The sequence below is a fragment of the Alosa pseudoharengus genome, unplaced genomic scaffold (assembly GCF_046254945.1).
Source record: "Alosa pseudoharengus isolate Yale_2024_CS ecotype anadromous, Long Island Sound unplaced genomic scaffold, YU_APseudo_1.1 YU_APseudo_1.1_scf_4, whole genome shotgun sequence".
Classification (NCBI taxonomy): domain Eukaryota; kingdom Metazoa; phylum Chordata; class Actinopteri; order Clupeiformes; family Clupeidae; genus Alosa; species Alosa pseudoharengus.
In genome coordinates this window covers 10,726,321-10,744,965 of record NW_027468774.1, presented here as the reverse complement: position 1 = coordinate 10,744,965, position 18,645 = coordinate 10,726,321, and the positions used below count along the sequence as shown (strand labels likewise).

The following is an 18,645-nucleotide window of genomic DNA, read 5'->3' as shown; positions in this document are numbered from 1 at the left end:
GTTAGAGTAATGTTGTCAAATAAGCCATTACTTCAATTCATCGTGTTTCCTCACTCTCTGACAACATATGGTGATCATTTTTGGAATGGTTACAGTTTATTTTCCATTATTTCCTACATACTGGACCTTTAATATTTGGTGGAAAACACTTGTTTTTAATTATGCCGGATCTCCCTCAGGCTCACCTGTGCAGGTAGGGGACTCTTTCTGGAGAGATGCCACCTGTCAGCAGAGATGCACCTGCGTCAGTGGAGGCCTCCTCCAGTGCCAGCAGCAGCCCTGCAGCTACTCCCAGGCGTGTCGTCCAGCACCCTTCCAGTACTCCTGCCAGAATATTCAGCGCCGCACCTGCACCATCTCTGGAGACCCCCACTACTACACCTTTGACGGGAAAGTCTTTCACTTCCAGGGAACCTGCACATACATCCTCTCAGAGGTATTATACTTCTACTACCTTTAGAAATATGGGTTCATTAAGTTTCTTTGTTGAGATGTTTTTATGTGTTTGGAGCTTAAGGCTAAAATGGAGCTTTCACTTAAATGTCCACTAGGCTTGTGGCAATGGACTGCCGTACTACCGGATTGAAGGGAAGAATGAACATCGGGGCAGCACACATGTGTCTTGGACCCGTCTTGTAAGAGTGTGGGTTTATGATGAGGAAATTGAACTTGTCAAAGGCAATCAGTACCAAGCAATGGTAAGCACAACAAGAATGCATACCAAATACTCCCAGACATGAAATATATATTTTCAGTTCAAACTGTTCTAGTCAAATTAGCCCAGTGTTAATGGTAGTAATCTCCTTCAGGTGAATGGTAGCTTTGTGACGACCCCATTTACCCTCCGACATGGGTCCATCCGAGTCTACCAATCAGGTTTCTCTGTGGCTGTCAGTACAGACTATGGCCTGCTGGTCACCTACGATGCCAATCACTATGTCAGAATCTCAGTACCCTATGAGTACCAGAATGCAACCTGTGGCCTTTGTGGCAACTTCAACTTCCAACCTAACGATGACTTCCGAACCCGCGGTGGGCAGCTTGTGAGCTCAGACGTGGAGTTTGCTAACAGCTGGAAGGCAGAAGGGGACGCTGACCCTGGCTGCCAGGACGTGCGATGTGCAGGACTTGCTTGTGCTGCCTGTACCCAAAGCCAAAGGACTCTTTATGGAAACACGGCCCACTGTGGTATCTTAAGCAACAGTGTCGGTCCGTTTGCCTCCTGTCACTCAAGGCTGTCTCCACAGACCTTCGTAGAAAACTGTGTGTATGATCTGTGTGTGGGTGATGGCTACCAGCCCATTCTCTGCCAAGCTCTCAATGTGTACGCTGCCCAGTGCCAACAAGAAGGCATCCAGTTGGGCCAGTGGAGAAGCCAGGGATTCTGTGGTGGGTGCTGACTTTGTAAATATACTGTATCTAGTGAACAGTTTTGGCAAGCGTTCATTTTACTAATTTTTGTTTCCACAGAAATCCCCTGTCCAGCTAACAGTCACTTTGAGTCTCAAGGAACTGGATGCCCTGCAATCTGCAGCAACCTCAACGCCTCCCAGAATTGCCCTCTGCCCAACCAGGAGAGCTGCATCTGCAATGCTGGCTATGTCAGAAGCGGTGGGGAGTGCGTTCGGCAGAGTGACTGTGGCTGCACCTTTGAGGGGCGGTACTACACAGCTGGGGAGACAGTGGTGATAGACCAGGACTGTGGGAGACGTTGCCACTGTACTCAAGGGTCAATGATCTGCCAGGCACACAGCTGCAGTGAGCTTGAGGTGTGTGGGGTCCATGGTGGGGTGCGGGGCTGCAGAGCTGTCAGCTACTCCACCTGCTGGGTGGAGAGCTTTGGGTCCTACCGCACTTTTGATGGACAGACCTTCCACTACCCAGGTGCCTGTAGTCTGACGCTGGCTAGGGTCAGGGGACAATCACAATTACCTCACTTTCAAGTAACTGTTGAGAAGGTTCCCACAGGCCCAAGAGATTTTGTCAGACATCTGAAGTTTGAAGCAGAAGGAACACAAGTCTCGGTGGAGATGGGAGAGGGGGCCACAACTAAGGTATGAGTTCTATTTTTACACACTTAAAAGAAATAGAGATATCCAAATAGTGTGTCTGATAGAACTACTGATTACAGTTCCAATACCATGATACACATCTGTAAGTATAAACCTAATGTTCTCCCATTAGGTGGATGGGCAAACAGTGGGCATTCCGCTCAGCGTCAGCCCCGGTCATATTAGCATCTACCACAGCAGTGTAAATGGTGTTGTCATAGAGACCAGCTTCGGAGTGCTGGTGAGAGCTGACTGGCCACACGTCATCCGCATCACCGGTCCAGGCAACTACAACGGCACTCTAGGAGGCCTGTGCGGAAATCTGAACGGAGACCTTCGTGATGACTTCCTCTCCCCCACTGGAATTCCCCTCAACGACTCTCAGCAGTTTGGGGACAGCTGGAGAGATGGCTCCCTGTCAGCACACTGTGTAGAACCTCAGGTATGGGAACCTGGACACTACCAGAACACCAGCCAGTTCAGGGAGCTCTGTGGCATTATGGGATGGGCACATGGGCCTTTTGGCCAATGCCAAGCAAGCCTGGACCCCTGGAGCCGAATTGAAGACTGTGTCCAGACTCTAGTGAGGACCCAAGGTGCTCGAGAGGGACTGTGTAAGGCACTGCGTGGCTACGCCCTGCTTTGCCAACAGAGTGGCATCACAGTAGGGGAATGGAGGAACATCACTAACTGTGGTAAGTGTGATGACATATTATAATAAATATATGGGAAAATAAACAGTTTGAAATGGAACTGACCTGTCATTCCTTTTTATAGAGGCAACTTGCCCAACTAACAGCCATTATGAGCTGTGTGGTACGTCCTGCCCAGCTTCCTGCCCAAGCCTGTCTTTCCCCTTCCTGTGTACCCAGCAGTGCCAGGAGGGGTGCCAGTGTAATGACGGGTTCCTCCTGAGTGGGGATCGCTGTGTGCCCCCCACGGGTTGTGGCTGCCACCACGGCGGGCGTTACAGACAGAGTGGAGAGCGCTACTGGTACGGCGAGGAGTGCCAGTTCCTGTGCCAGTGTAATGGCATTACTGGGCAGTCGCATTGTACCGCCTCTACTTGTAGTGCTCAGGAGTCTTGTGGAGTTGTGGATGGACAGTATGGCTGCCATCCCAAACCTGAGGCCACCTGCTCGGCCTCTGGAGACCCACACTACACCTCCTTTGACAGACGCACCTTTGACTTCCAGGGCACTTGTCGTTACGTCCTGGCATCAGTGTGCAATGGAACACAAGGCCTACCTCACTTTCAGGTGGAGGCCAGGAATGAGGCATGGAATGGTCTGCAGGTCTCCATCACTGTGGCTGTTTACGTCAATGTGTCTGGACATCTCGTGTACATCTCAAAATACAACCAGGGGACTGTGCAGGTAAGGGTCAAATTCAGATTATTTTTTAGATCATTTTTAGGTACTGGACAGTGTTCTTTGTCCATCATGGTAGAACCAGTTTCTGAAACGTTTACGTAATGTGCTTGAAGTTTGTTGAACCAGTTTGTTAATTTAAATATATAAGTAAGCCCACTGGAACAATAGATTCTCTGCTTGCTTTGTAATTTACCACCTGCATCTGTTTGGTATATAACCCTTTTCAAGTGAAATTTTAAAGAAAGTTTATGAAAACAAGTTACATAAAATCCTGTCTCAAGTTTATGAAAACAAGTTACATAAAATCCTGTCTCACAAAAGATAACTCTGACTTTAGGTGAATGGGGAGACAAGAAACTTGCCGATCGTTCTTGATCAGGGAAGAGTGTCAGTGTATGCCAACGGGCTTCACACATTTGTGAAAACAGACTTCGGTCTAACTGTCAGTTATGACGGCCGGTGGGTGTTGGACATCACGGTACCATCCAACTACAGTGGAGCTACATGCGGCTTGTGTGGCAACTTCAACGGTTTCCAGGGTGATGACTTTACGGTCCATAACGGCAGTTCAGGCCCTGTTGCCCTCTCTGTCTCTGAGTTTGGAGACTACTGGAAGGTTGATGACGGCACTCCCTGTACTGGAGGATGTGGAGACTCCTGCCCAGTGTGTCGAGACGACTGGAGAGCCCGTGCCATATGTGAGCTACTCAGAGCTAGCAATGGACCACTGAGCTTCTGCCATTCCCATGTGAACCCCCAACAATTCTTCAACGACTGTGTGTTTGACGTCTGCTTGTCTGGGGACAGAAGCGAAGTCCTCTGCCATGCAATGGAAGCATATGTCAGCGCATGCCAAGAGGAAAATGTCATCATCTACCCCTGGAGAGAAAATTCCACCTGTCGTAAGTTTCCAGGACTTTACTTACACTGATTGCTTTTGTGGTTGGATTCTTTTGGTTGATCCAAATGTCTGAAAAGTAATGAAACCATACCCGTGTCAACAGAAATGGAGTGTCCAGAAAACAGCCACTACGATCTGTGTGGCACAGAGTGTGGGCACACCTGTGCCAGCAGCATTGATGCCAGCTGTGACAGGACGTGTGCTGAGGGCTGTTTCTGTGATGATGGATTTGTGAGGAGCGGGGGGCGCTGTGTGCCTGTGGAGCAGTGTGGTTGTCTTTATGACGGCTTCTACTTTGATGTAAGCAGAACCTGACCAAGAGGATGATGTGTCTCTCACACAGTGATTTTATTACCTCATAACCATTAGCAAGTAAATTAAATCTCAGTGTTATTTGTGTTTGTTAGATTGGAGAACAGTTCTGGACACAAGACTGTTCACAGCGCTGTGAGTGTTTTTCCCCCAATGACCTTCGCTGTATCCAGTCCTCTTGCCCTCCAAGTCAGGAATGCTCTGTCAAAGATGGCCGCCGGGGTTGCTATGGCCGCTTGTCAACCTGCACGGTCTGGGGAGACCCCCACTACTTCACCTTTGATGGGGCTGTGGCTCACTTTCAGGTAGAACAGACAGAATGGAATACAAAAAATGAAACCGAAAAATGAGATCCTAAATCTGAGAGAAATGTCTCTAGATGTTTCTAGATTCAAGGTCTTAATTCTGAAAGAGATGATTCCACCACCTCAACACAAGTTTTAAACATATTTCAAATATCTATTTCCAGGGCACCTGTGCTTATGAGATCACCCACACCTGTGGCAACATGAGTGATGATGCCTTGACCTTCCGCGTAGTAGCCGCTAACAGTCACCGTGGCAACTTAATTGTGTCTTTTGTGTCCACTGTGGATGTGTGGCTCTCTCAGGGAGGAGTTCAAAGCCACATCAGCATTGGACAGAACAGGAGAGTCAAGGTACCTCCAAACTGTGGAACTTCTCTGATTGGGCACTAAAGGGTCAAGTCAGTGAGGACATGTGTCTTGTAGTTCAGTATGCAAACATGTCTGTCCCACCTCCTGTAGCTGTCTTCTGTTTTTTACAGATTGATGGTCAAGATAACAATGCAAACAGCATTCACGTTGGCTCCCTGGCACAGTTGACTCGAGAGTCTGGATTTGTGGTTGTGAATGCCTCAGGAGAGCTGGTGGTCCAGTTTGATGGTCGTAGTAGACTTCTTGTCAGACTGAGTCCGGATTATCACCAATCTGTGTGTGGAATGTGTGGCAATCACAATGGCAACCCAGCAGATGACAAAGTTCTGCTCAATGGCACTCTAGCCCAGACTGACAATGAATTCGGTCAAAGTTGGAAATCAGATGCAAGCAGTCCTGGGTGAGTTGGAATTATTGGAAAAGACACAAAATGTACTCATTAGGTGACATTTCCAAACTATAGGATTAAATGGCTGACGATGACTATAACCTGCATGTTCAGAAATTTATAGATTATGTCCATCGTTTGGCACACTGGGCTATTGATCAGATTTCCAGTTATGTAGAAACTATGTAGAAAGGTGAAAAATCCTGGTAAAAATCTGTACACCTTTACAGGGATATTCCACCATTTGGGGAATTACACTCATTTTCCACCTCCTCTTATGTTAAACAATCAATTTTTGCCTTTCTCAAGTTCCACCAGCCATTCTCTGAGTCTGGCGATACCACTTTTAGCTCCAGCCTAGCATAGATCATTAAATCGGACTAGACCATTAGCATCTTGCCTGCTAGCATCACATTTAAAAGTGACATAAGATTTCCGCTAATTTTCCTATTTAGAACTTGTCTCTTCTCAAGTTAGAATGTGCAATAAGACTAATGGAAAAGGAAACATGGCGATTTACTAGGCTGATTTGACATGAACCTATACTCTCATTAAAATTCACACCACACAATCGGTACGCCTTTAAAATTCACACACGCAACACGTCTGATACTTATTTCTTTCTCATCGTCTTCCCTAGATGTGGAGCAAGTGACCGAATTGGTGATGGCACATGTGTATTTGAAGCAGAATACACAGATCTGTGCAGCATCATCACCAACAGCAGTGGCCCGTTCCAGCAGTGCCACCTGCATGTTGACCCACAGGCGTACTTCACTTCCTGTGTGTACGATCTCTGTGCCTACACACCAGCCAATGGCATGCTGTGCTCAGCAGTGGAGGCCTATGAGACAGCTTGCAATGTGCTGGGGCTCCAAACACCAGAATGGCGTTCTGCACTGCATTGCTGTGAGTACATCAAGTTCATATTATCACTGCCTGCCTCACTGACACAGCCTCATCTAAAATGAAGTATTATGTTACACACAGTGAATATTCTGATCTACAGTGCCTTTAAAAAGTATATACCCCCTGGATATTTCCCATTTTACTGCGTCTATAAATTAACATTTTTATCAATTTAATTTGGGCTTTTTCTAGTTAGTTAAAAAAGATATAATGCCAAATAAGCGAATGTGAAAAATAAGGGTAAATATCCAAGAGGGTGTGAATACTTCAGTGTACTAACTGAGTAGTAAAAACAACAAGGGACAGGATTCAGGAATAGGCTACTAAGACAGGCCCCTCTTCTGTCTGACTCACCTCATGTTACCCATGTATGCATTATAGACTGGCTTCTGACAGAAATTACGTTTTGTGCCAACATGTAGAAACACTAGGCCTACTACAGCCTTTAATTGGTGAATGGAGGTGCAAATTCCTTTCTTTGGTTATTGTCCGCGATTCACATTAACTATCATGTTTTGTAAACGTCGCCACATTTGATCACGTTTTGCCTGCATGGATGCGCGATTGAGTGCACATCTAAATAATATGCAAGATGCAACAATCATTTCTAAGAGGCCTATACACGGTAATTTCTGGCATTACTACTAGCATATGAATGCATTATTGATGTTGAAAGACGTGAAAGAAATGACACAGGCTTGCACAAATTCATCATTTAAAATAAAACGTTTCACTTTCGCTATCATTGCGAGAATAGGCTACAATATGGAAAATGTTCCCTTTCAGTCTGATCGGCTCCAAACATGTATGGGATTTCCTTAGCCTTCGCTACACTTTTCCAAGAAGTTTTGTGAAAATTGTTCCGGTAGCTTTTGTGATATTGTTGACAGCCCTACCTCGCCGCAGTAGGGTGCAGTAAATGGAAGCTTTTGATAGCGCACGCCACTAACGAAAAACGGAAAATCACCTGGACAAACCACTCAGGGGTGTAGGCTACTCTGGAACCATAGGTCGTTTGATTACATTTCAGACACGTGTTGGTTTCCTGTAGGCCTAGTATAGCGCTTTATTCTTTCTTTATTTTTCTATGTCCGAATATTGGGGGGGACATTTTGGTCATATTTAAATATATTGGGGGGGACACGTCCCCCTCAATGTCTATGGTGACTACGGCCCTGAAGTGCATGTAAATGTAGCCTAGGCCTACAGCACGTTTCAATAAAGTGCATGACAAACAGAAATAGCCTAGTCCATCTCAATTAACTATGTTCAGTTCAGTTAACTAGTTTAGTCGAAAACGTGTAACAGTGTAGGAGTGTAAACAATGTTTAGGAGTCGGTAAGTAACTTTGGCCGTGGGCCAGTATTTTTCTTAGCCAATAGTTGGCGGGCAAGAGTATAGACTACTATTAAATGCAGCTCCGGTGGATAGTCTATTAGTCCACACACGCATCCAACCGCAGAATGGATGAAAAAATCTTTATTGTTTGCCTACAAGAAATATTAGCATGAACTTAACCTGTCTGCCTTCCGAGATGCAATACCAGCTTATGGCAACTTACTTTCCTGTCATCAGTGTTTATGTGCTTCATCCATATATATCACAGGGGGGAGACAGACACATCTTATTACAGTTTACAAAGCAGATGGTGGAAAATGGAAAGGGCCATTAATAGACCTTATGATAGAAATTGTGATCCAAACCCACCTGTTTCTGCCTATGTCTTCGTGTAATAATTCTACACATAGTCTACATATGGAGTCATCATGTGTTTTTCAACAGCTGCAGTTGACCCTTGTGAAGAGCTGGACTGCACTGAGGAGGAGTGGTGTGGCCAAAAAGATGGAGTCTATGGCTGCTTCTGCAATGAGGATCACCCGAGACCTCAACCTGAGTGCTATGGTAAGATTTTGTATGATCTACTGCTGTTATGGACACTGCATGTTGAACAGAACATTATATTCCTCCTTCCTCCTATTCATTTTTCCTCTATTCCCTCTCTCACCTTTTAATCTCTTCCTCCCACTATCTCCATCTCTCTCTCAGACTCTGTTGAGTTCTGTTCCAGCAGCACAGGCACCATGTCTTTGTCTCGCTGCCAGCTGTTTGAGGCAGGCTTCTCGTCTGACACCCTCCGCCTCAACGACCCCAGCTGCAACGGCACACTCCAAAATGGCAGAGTGGAGTTCCTCTTCGACAATGACAACCACGTTTGTGGAACCTCGCTAAGGGTACAACAGCTTTGCCTTCTCACTGGTCCAGTTTTCCTCCTAAATGTGAAAGCAAAACATGTTTTTTATGTGTAAGAATAATTACTGGTCTTGGTGATAATCAGTACAGTAAGCAATTACATACAGAGCTCTTCTTTGGTGGAGTATTATCTTTAGGTGTTGTTCTTTGAGCGAAACCAAATGGCGTTTGTAACAAACGGAAGTTCGGGAGGAGCATGACGGAATTTGCCACGCCTCCTTCAATCAGACAGGTTATTTATTCGCAGTCTGCCTCTATCTGCCGAAGTTGCAGCATCGGCGTCACTCCGCTTGCAAGGAGAGCTACTCCGCGGACCATATCTTTGATTAAAGCAGAGTTGGATGTAGGATCGATTGCCCTCGTTTCGCAAGGAAAGCAGACCTGTGTCGCCTTCTCCAACAATCAGTTATCTTTCCTCTCCTACTATAGCCGATCAACCGAGCACCAGCGCCGCAGCGCGGAGCTCCGTTCCTCCGGCGTCTCCCCCTCTGTTCATGCAACATGTTTTCAACTCAGCAAGTTCCGCTACTGCGGCCTCTTTCTCTATTCCTAAACAGCTTTCCCCCTGCTCACTCAACTCGCAAGTTATGGCAGCCCGCGTGCAGCCCTCTACCTTGCCTTCCGCTACTACGGCCTCTTTCTCTATTCCTAAACAGCTTTCCCCCTGCTCACTAAACTCGCAAGTTATGGCAGCCCGCGTGCAGCCCTCTACCTTGTCTTCCGCTACTTCGGCCTCTTTCTCTTTCCAGCTAATAAACCCTCCCCACTTATCTCTTTGCCTACCTAGGGTGCTGCGCAACCTCCTCCCCCTTCCCCGTAGCGACCGCGTCGCTACTTTTTCCCCTTTCCCCATCAAACTCCCGCCGGCGCGAACCGCGTTCGAGCCCGCGTTTTTCCCCAGCCAGGGACCGCGTCCCTGGTTCCCCCCCACCCCTCTTTCCCTGGATTGGTGCCACCACCCTATAGGCTACCGTATCGGCATCTCATCTGAGACCATGTCTAGAAATAGTAATAAAATTTAATCTATGTGGTGATCACAAAATGTATTTAAGGGAGCATCGCTTTAACTCAATGCCGGCGTTGGCTGTAAGGCAGCTGATACACAGGAGCTGTTGCTCTGTCGCTTATTGCCAGGAAGGAATTTTTCTCCTTAAATGTCGGAGTTTTTCGCCTTCCTCTGTGTTTATTGAGTGTCAGCATATTAAAGCCCTTCCCTATCTGACCAAGGGAGCACCTGCACCTGCGTGTAGCTCTGCCCTGTTCCTCGGAATCCTCTCTAATAATGTGTTGCTGCTCATCACTTCTCTTGCCGTTATAGCTACCGCAGTTAGCTACAGCAGCCTATTTTAATTGCTTAGGCCTTACTAGCCTACTAAACATTGGGGTGCATTAGATGTTGAACTTCACAACCGCGCGTCTTTGGGCTGTCATTTTCAACATCTACACTCTCCTGCAGCCCTATACAATTGTTCTAATTAGTTTTCCATCGCATGGAAAGATCCCCCCCTCCAGACTACGGACGCTCCGTTACTCGCTTTCAAACGCAGCTCAACGCTGTTCTAACGCAAATTGGAATCCCAGCAGGCCGTTACATATTTTATGGTGCAGCCACCAACGCGGCAAATAACGGCCTGTCCGATCAAGCGCTCAAAACTCTCGCCCGTGGTCCTCCGACGCCTATCACTCTTATATCAGATCAAGTCTCTCTGATCTGAGGGAATTAGCACACCTCGCGCTCTCGCGTCGAATTTGTTCGCGTGGTCCTGGCTATAGGGTCCCTCATCTTTAACGCATTTTTTGGGGTGTATTGCGGAATCCTGCACGACTCCTGCCTGCTCAGTTGACTCCTGCACGATCCCGCAAATCACTTCAGGACCCTGGCCAGAGACTTCGCCGACAATGCTTTTCTATTATGCTATTATATCTGTTTGCAAATTATGGAATGTGAACTAGTGAAATGGCGTTTGTAACAAACGGAAGTTCGGGAGGAGCATGACGGAATTTGCCACGCCTCCTTCTTCAATCAGACAGGTTATTTATTCGCAGTCTGCCTCTATCTGCCGAAGTTGCAGCATCGGCGTCACTCCGCTTGCAACCCACCACCTCCCCTTACGCCTCCCGTCTTCCATAGTTCAAGAATAAGGGGGTGTATGGCGGAATCCTGCACGACTCCTGCCTGCGCAGTTGACTCCTGCACGATCCCGCAAATCACTTCAGGACTCTGGCCAGAGACTTCGCCAAACATGCTTTTCTATTATGCTATTCTGTTTGCAAATTATGGAATGTGAACTAGTGAAAAGACCTTAACACCACCGGAAGTCTTCCAAGAAACAATCTAAATATCTTTATCCCAGAACTTATCCCAGAACATAGATGAAAATATTTGGTAGAACATCATGGTTGTCATGGACATTTACCCCTGCATGTGCTGTGTGTTGGCCAACAGAGCAACAGCACCCACTTCATCTATGAGAACTCCATCCATGGGGAGGCCAACTCAGCCAGCGGTCCCATCAGCAGAGAGAGACGGATAAATCTGCTCTTCTGCTGTGTCTACCCCCTCACACAGACCCTCTCCATGAATATAGAAATCAACCCACTGGAGAGGTTGGTTCTTCCCTCTATCATGTCCACGCTTTACTTCATGGTAGTTTGCAGTGCCTTACAGCAGTGACCAAACACAAACAAAAGACTTCATATGATACTGAATTCAGTCATCTATAGACCCTTTCAAGAGAGTTCCATTATCAGCATCATAGTTTGCCCCACAAGACTTCCGTTTTAACATTCCATATGTTATCTTAATGCAGAGGAAGTAGATTGGTAACCAAATAGAACGTTCAAGCATTGTTTTTGTTTTTATTGTTGAAAGGGTCTATATGTGTTTGTTTCTTCAGCCGTATCACTAAGAAGCTACCAGGAGGGGAAGGAAGCTACCATGTCCGTATGATTCCCTATGAAGATGCAGGATTCTCCCATGCGTTCTCTGGGAGGGTGAATGTGGCGGTGAATCAGCAGATCTACGTGGCTGTCCAAGTGGACGGAGTGGATAGCCGTCAGATCGCCATGGTGATCGACTCCTGCTGGGCCACTCCGGTCAATCAGCCAAACTACCACATCCGATGGGACCTCATCAGAAATGAGTAAGAAGTGCAGACCTGCAACACACCTACTACTAGACCATCACCTGTTAATTTCCCTTTTCCCCATCACCTGTTCTACCCTACTATTAAACCTAACAACCTAGAACACATAAGGCTTGCTGTTGTCATCACTTGGATGTGTATCTCTCTTTCTAGGTGTGCTAACCCCAATGACAATACAGTGGAGCTGGTGGAGAATGGGGTCAGTACAACAGGCCGATTCTCCTTCAGGATGTTCACCTTCAATGCAAACTCCTCCAAGGTTTACCTGCACTGCAGCATCCACCTGTGCTTGGTGGCAAACAACGACTGCACAGCTGTAAGTTCAACACACGTAAACCACAGCAGGTTGGGGTGGAGGTAGCATAGTGGCTAATAGGCTAGCAAGCAGTAACCAGAAAAGTTGAGGGTTCAATTCCTGACTGCCATTACTGCATTGGGGAAACTGGCCCCTGTAAGAATTGAAGTTTTTGAGTCACTTCGGAAAAAAAAGAGTCGTCCTAGTTAAGTGTCAGGGTTTGGCTTAGCCTAGAAATCTAGACGCACCCTAGCGGCAGCAAATGTAATTTGCAGCCAGGGTAGTCTAGCAACTCTCCGTTGGCTTGTGAGCTGGAAAAACCAAACTTCGGTCAGGCCAATTACATCGTGTATAGACTAGAGTCGGTGGGTGGGCTTAGCATAATGAAGGCAGAGTTGCAACGGTTCCATGTGAATTCCCTGCTACTTGAAAACAAAAAGATGGATGCTGCTGCTGGCGAACAGCGGTCTTTGAATTGTGAAATCGAGTTAAGCTTTTTTTAAGTTTGATCAACTAGCCAACTAGCTCCGCTGATGGGAAAACACATGGGATTCGTGAGTTGTAGCGCGATCCTATTGCGTGCAGAGGGAATTTGAAAGACAACCGTTTATCCTACCCCTCGGGTTGATCACTGCCAATGATGAGTTCCCATACCCTACATCTTGATGTGGGTCTGGCTCGTCAGGCTAGGTTTGGTTGAAGTTGTAGCCTAATCTGTTCATTACAGATGTTTTTAATGAAATAGGCTACAGCTTTGATTTTATTTGATTTGATTTTGTTTGTCAGATTGTTCAAATATACTGAACTGCTTTAATAGAAGCAAATTTCCCTCACGGGATCAAAAAAGTATATATACAATATAAAAAGGACATCTTTCTTGAGCTGGTCCAGCAATGTTTCCTCTTTCTCTTCCTGTTTACAGCACTGTTACCCAGGTTACCACCAGAGGCAGCGCCGTTCTGTAGATTTCCATGACAGCGCCTCCATCTCACTGGGCCCTCTGGTTTTGGCCAATGGCAATGAAGGTAAACAAAGATGATTCAACACTGACTGTTTGTCATTTACTGTAGTTATTGTGGTCTGAAATTGTTCCCTTTGTTCCAAATGTAATTCATCAATGCATGATGACATCTATAACTTTATGTATAACATCTGAGAAAACAGCTTTACAATCACTGTGACACTCCAGATAGCAAAATCAGATTGGCAGATAGCGGATCGCTGGTGGTATGCCGCCGGTGGCGTGCCACTTGTGGTCCGCTGTTGGACCACCATCTCTTTAAATTGAACTTGTCATGAATATTAAGAAAAGTTAATAAATTGATATATGGAGTATAACTGAACAAATGAAAAAGATTTTAGACCAATAGTGGCAAAATATTGGGCAATTTGTCTGCAACCCGCCAGAGAACCGCCAGAGAACCGATGAGCAAAATGCCAGCGGACAGCCAGCTATGGCCCCAATGGACTGACAGTGTTCCGCCAGCCTCTTGCTATCTGGGACTAGTGTTGTTGCAGTTTGTTCACCTCAAAACAATTGTCTTTGTTATTGATACTTAAAGATTTCACTTCACACTGCTCTCTTACTGACTGCCTCCATAACTGGAATAGGCTACCAGCAAGCGTGCCTCCTATTAGCAACATTTGACATTCTTCTATCCATCACCTCATTTGTTTTTTCTTTTCTTTTTCCAGAGGGGAGAAACATGTTTGTCCCACAGGCTGTGAGGGTGTCTAAGGCCTCGGGTCTGACTGCATCTCTGATGGTCCTGCTACTCTCTGTTCTCCCTCTCAGGGCTCTGCTCATCTAACACACACAACACAACACAACACACAGCTCAGCTATATAAACAACTACACAACACAACAGACAGCACAACTACACAACACAACACAACACACAGCACAGCTATATAAACAGCTACACAGCACAGCACAGCACAGCAAAACACAGCACAACACAACACAATACATCACAACACACAGCAATATATAAACAGCTACACAACACAACACACAGCACAGCTACACAACACAACCTAACACAACACACAGCCCAGCTGCACAACAGCTACACAACCACCTGGTCTGACACACACACTTTCAAAAATGAAAGGACAAGAATTTTACACATCACTGATTTAAGTCATGGCCCTTTGTGTACATGGGAAATACAATGTTTAATTCAACAGTGATCTTATGGGGACAAGTATGCACAATTGTATTTAGTGTCTTTATAAAGGACTGTTGTGACACTCAGTGAACAGTAACAACAGTAATGGGAATAGGTGAACAGACATAATGAAGGACCGACAGAAGAGTCTGGTTATCTAATTTACTACTAATCTAAAACTACAGTACTATACGCATTGTGATTTTATAATTGCTAAAGGGTTTTCTGCTACTTTCATACATGGAAGTTTCAACATTTTAAGATTTAAACATTCTGTGATGATTTATGGGCTTATACGAGGTGTTTTAGATCTGTCTTGGTCATTATAATGGACAACTTTGTATGCTATATCAGGTGTTTTTTTAGGACAGTCTAGGGTACCCAAATCTGACATGTATGTGTAATACTTATATGATGTAATAAAATGTTTGTATACACTACCAGTCAAAAGTTTGGGGTGGGTCACTTAGAAATTTCCATTCCACTTCATTATAGACAGAACACCAGCTGAGATCAGTTGTATTGTTTTTTTTTTTAATCAGGGCAGCAGTTTTCACATTACTTTATGTGCATTGCAAAAGGGTTCTTGTCCGTTGTAGAAAGAAATGGCTGATCTTTAATGCAATATCTATATTGCCCATTATCAGCAACCATTCATCCAATGTTCCAAAGGCACATTCTGTTTACTACTCTTATATCATTTTAAAAGGCTAACTGAGAAAACGTTGTAAAACCCTTTTGCAATTATGTATAAGCACATAATGTAATCTGAATGTATTGAATGGGAATTTCTAAATAACACAAAACTTTTGACTGGTAGTGTATCTTATATTGGCCTATAAATAAAATAAAAACATATTGTATAAATGTATGTGCCTACATATATTTTTCATATCTGTATGTGTCTCATCACACAGTCAGGGCACAGAGACTCAGGACAGGGAGGTAAAGTCAGACTTTACAAGACAGACTTTATTTTTAAACGAGCAAACTGGAATACGTAGTGGTTATTACACCCGGAACACAAACACACAAAAGATCCAACCAGGATCCAACCAGACCAGGAAGCATACAGGAGCAGGCGTGTCAGGCTGAGGAGAGAACACTTCAAGGAAGTCCTTTGTGTCATCACAGATGAAGCCAGACAAAGTCTGAGGAGGAGACGGGTTTATATGGGGTGCAGATCATCAGTCCATTGGGGAATGTGAAAGGGAGATGGGAGCTGCAGGAGAGGTAGCAGTTTGTGTGGCTGGAGGAGAACTTGGTGTGACTGTGACAATTAGGGAGAGAGGCCAGGAGTCAGGCTGAGGAGAGAACACTTCAAGGAAGTCATTCCAGATGAGGCCAGACAAAGACTGAGAGGAGACGGTTTAAATAGGGAGTGAGTCTGATTGCACACGCGTAGGCCTGCAGGTCATCAGTCGATTGGGGACTGTAAAATGGAGATGGGAGCTGCAGGAGAGGTAGGAGTTTACATGGCTGGAGGAGAACCTGGTGCGACTGTGGTGACCACAATGTGTTCGCCACAGAAAGCATGTCAGGATAAATATTTCTTTTCATATATTTTCATAGTTGTGTAGGGGAGATTGTCTGGAATCTGGTAATATCAGAATCATGATATGTACAGATATGTGTGATTTATATATGTTTTATTCCTTATAAGTTGATGTATTCCCTGAAGTGTTGTCACTGACCCATTCACCATTCACTGAACATGGATGAAGAATATGCTTTCTACTCCTCTGCATTTGTGACCTGAAGTGTCTTGCAGCTGGACAAAAGCAGATGTCATGTTGCCCAAGGCACAACTGATCCATGCATGCTCAGACCAACCTTTGAACCATTAGCTGCTTTCAGACCTACGTGTACGGATGTTCTGCGGATGTCAAACGGTTGCCGTATATCTGAACAACATAACCGGTCATTTGGAAGTCCGAACTTAGCCGGCTGTTCTACTGCTGCCCTTCTAGTATTTCCGACGAACATTATATAAATGAGCTTGTGTAAAAGAAAGAGCATGTGGAGATCATGTACATGTTCAACCACTTCAACCTGTTCATCCACGTGGAGATTCTGTTCATGTGCGTTGGTGTCTTTCATACATATGACCGCATAATGTCAGCATGTTTGCATCATATCTGAATCACCCGAAGGGTTGGACCTCCATTTGACAAAGCTCTGCTTATTCTGCGGAGGACGTGTCTGAAAGCAGCTACTGACATGGAAAGCAGATGCATTATTATAACTGCCACTGGCATAGCTAGCGTAGCGGCCATATAGGAGTGGAACCGGGGAACATAAAACTTGGTGGGCATGTAGCCCCACTGTTATCTTATAAGAGTATAGGAGTCACCGTTTTTATTATTATTTTCTCTGTCATCGATTGGGCCTACTGGTTAGTGCTTCAGACTTGTAACTGGTTCGAACCCCGCCCAGTAGGAACGGCTGAAGTGCCCTTGAGCAAGGTACCTAACCCCTCACGAGCCCGGGTGGTTTGTAAGGACGGCACCCTATACCTTCTGCCTGATAGCAGCACCTCATACACCTGGAATAGGGAATGTAACCTGTCACCGCAAATTGCTTGTAATTTCCTCACCACCCTGGATTCACTGATCGTGGTCAGATAATTTAACTAATGTCCAGCAATCTTGCTGTTCTTGTTCAATCTTGCGAGCTCACATTTCCTGATATTTTGAGGAGGCGCTGGCTGTTCTACGTCAATATGACATCACATGTAAGCATTCTACACTCGGCCGCAGAATAGACCTGATGAAGGACAGAAATCAAAACCTAGACATTCTTCATACACTTTTTTTTTTAAGTATATATTTTTTTGCCTTTTATGCCTTTAATTGACAGGATAGTAGAGAATGACAGGAAGTGAGTTGGAGAGAGAGTCGGGGTGGGATCCGGAAAGGACCACGGGGCGGGAATCAAACCCGGGTCGCCGGCGTACGGTGCAGGTGCCCCAGCCAGTTGCGCGGCTGGGGCCATTCTTCATACACTTTAACACTCCACACACACATACACACAGCAAAACTCCACACATCAACACTAAAAACAAACATGAACACCAAGATATTCCACACACACGAGCACAGATAGTCTGTGTGATCATTAATAATTTGAGAATCATGTTGACTTCAAAAAATATACAGTAAGGAGGATATGAGAGAAATGTGTAGGAACATATGTAAGCGGTAAAAACATATGTAAACGGTAAACGGTAAAAACATATGTAAACGGTAAACACGGTAAACTCACCAAGGTGAGATCTTTTTGCAGTTTATTTATTAATTACATCTCCCACAGGTTTCACATCTTTGCAAGTATGACACCCATAAATCTAGAACAAGATACATTTATGTAACATATTTATATGCATACGTGGTCAATCTGAAATAAAAACAAATGTTCTTAATGTGGATAAGTGGTCTCTCATCTTGGGCTTGGCAGTAGACCTAGTAGTTCAGCAAAGCTCCCCAAAGGAAACCTTCTGTACTTAGTTTCCACGGCCAACGTCTTGGTTGCTGCATGCGGCACATCTTCAGCCCTGACCAGCATGGGAGGTACTGTGTATCTGTGATTTAAAAACCCACGCCCACAACCCAGTGTATATTGAGATAACATGAGGAAGACACTTCATTTCATGTTTTCAGTATATTTACTTTAACAGATACATTTTCTTATCATCCACGTGTGGTCTTGGTCATGTTATCTAAACTTTAAACCAACATGCTACATGTACATGAGTAGAAATAAACAGGGATGCACAGGAATTTTGAGGGGCAGTTGCTCTGACCTGAAAAAAGGGCACAGGCTATTATATATGAAGGACTGAGAATAACAGGGTCTTTATAAAAAATAAATATACAAATAAGTAAAACACTGAAATACAGCACTCAATCACCTTAACTACTACTAATAATAACACAGAAAATCATGAAAATCCCTACATCAATATCCCTGGTCCACATTTTCCTAACATAGTCTGGAGGCTTGTGACTGCTCCTCATCTTAAATGTAATGTAATTATGAAACATTGCCACTAGTAGGCTAAAATATGAGTCTGATTAATGAATCAATTCACCTACACAGTGTCATGTCAGCTTTATCACAGTGCAAAGTCTCTGTCTCACCTGCTGGTTGGCTTTTTCGCACTCCAGTGATG

At 45.1% G+C, this 18,645-nt stretch overlaps 1 protein-coding gene across 1 annotated transcript in view; it reads left to right on the top strand.

Annotated features, from left to right (window-relative positions):
• Positions 1-15,355, top strand: part of LOC143101679 (alpha-tectorin-like) — a 42,050-nt gene extending 26,695 nt beyond the window's left edge. Inside the window, exons 6-24 of the mRNA XM_076264808.1 lie at positions 180-436; positions 552-698; positions 810-1,389; positions 1,471-2,054; positions 2,185-2,746; positions 2,829-3,427; positions 3,762-4,326; positions 4,429-4,625; positions 4,733-4,942; positions 5,107-5,295; positions 5,424-5,713; positions 6,342-6,610; positions 8,393-8,512; positions 8,657-8,841; positions 11,307-11,467; positions 11,758-12,003; positions 12,160-12,322; positions 13,224-13,326; positions 13,997-15,355. Of these exons, the coding sequence (XP_076120923.1) occupies positions 180-436; positions 552-698; positions 810-1,389; positions 1,471-2,054; positions 2,185-2,746; positions 2,829-3,427; positions 3,762-4,326; positions 4,429-4,625; positions 4,733-4,942; positions 5,107-5,295; positions 5,424-5,713; positions 6,342-6,610; positions 8,393-8,512; positions 8,657-8,841; positions 11,307-11,467; positions 11,758-12,003; positions 12,160-12,322; positions 13,224-13,326; positions 13,997-14,112 (5,543 nt within the window). The 3' untranslated portion in view covers positions 14,113-15,355. The remainder of the gene's footprint in view (positions 1-179; positions 437-551; positions 699-809; positions 1,390-1,470; positions 2,055-2,184; positions 2,747-2,828; positions 3,428-3,761; positions 4,327-4,428; positions 4,626-4,732; positions 4,943-5,106; positions 5,296-5,423; positions 5,714-6,341; positions 6,611-8,392; positions 8,513-8,656; positions 8,842-11,306; positions 11,468-11,757; positions 12,004-12,159; positions 12,323-13,223; positions 13,327-13,996) is intronic.
• The last annotated feature ends 3,290 nt before the right edge of the window (positions 15,356-18,645 follow it).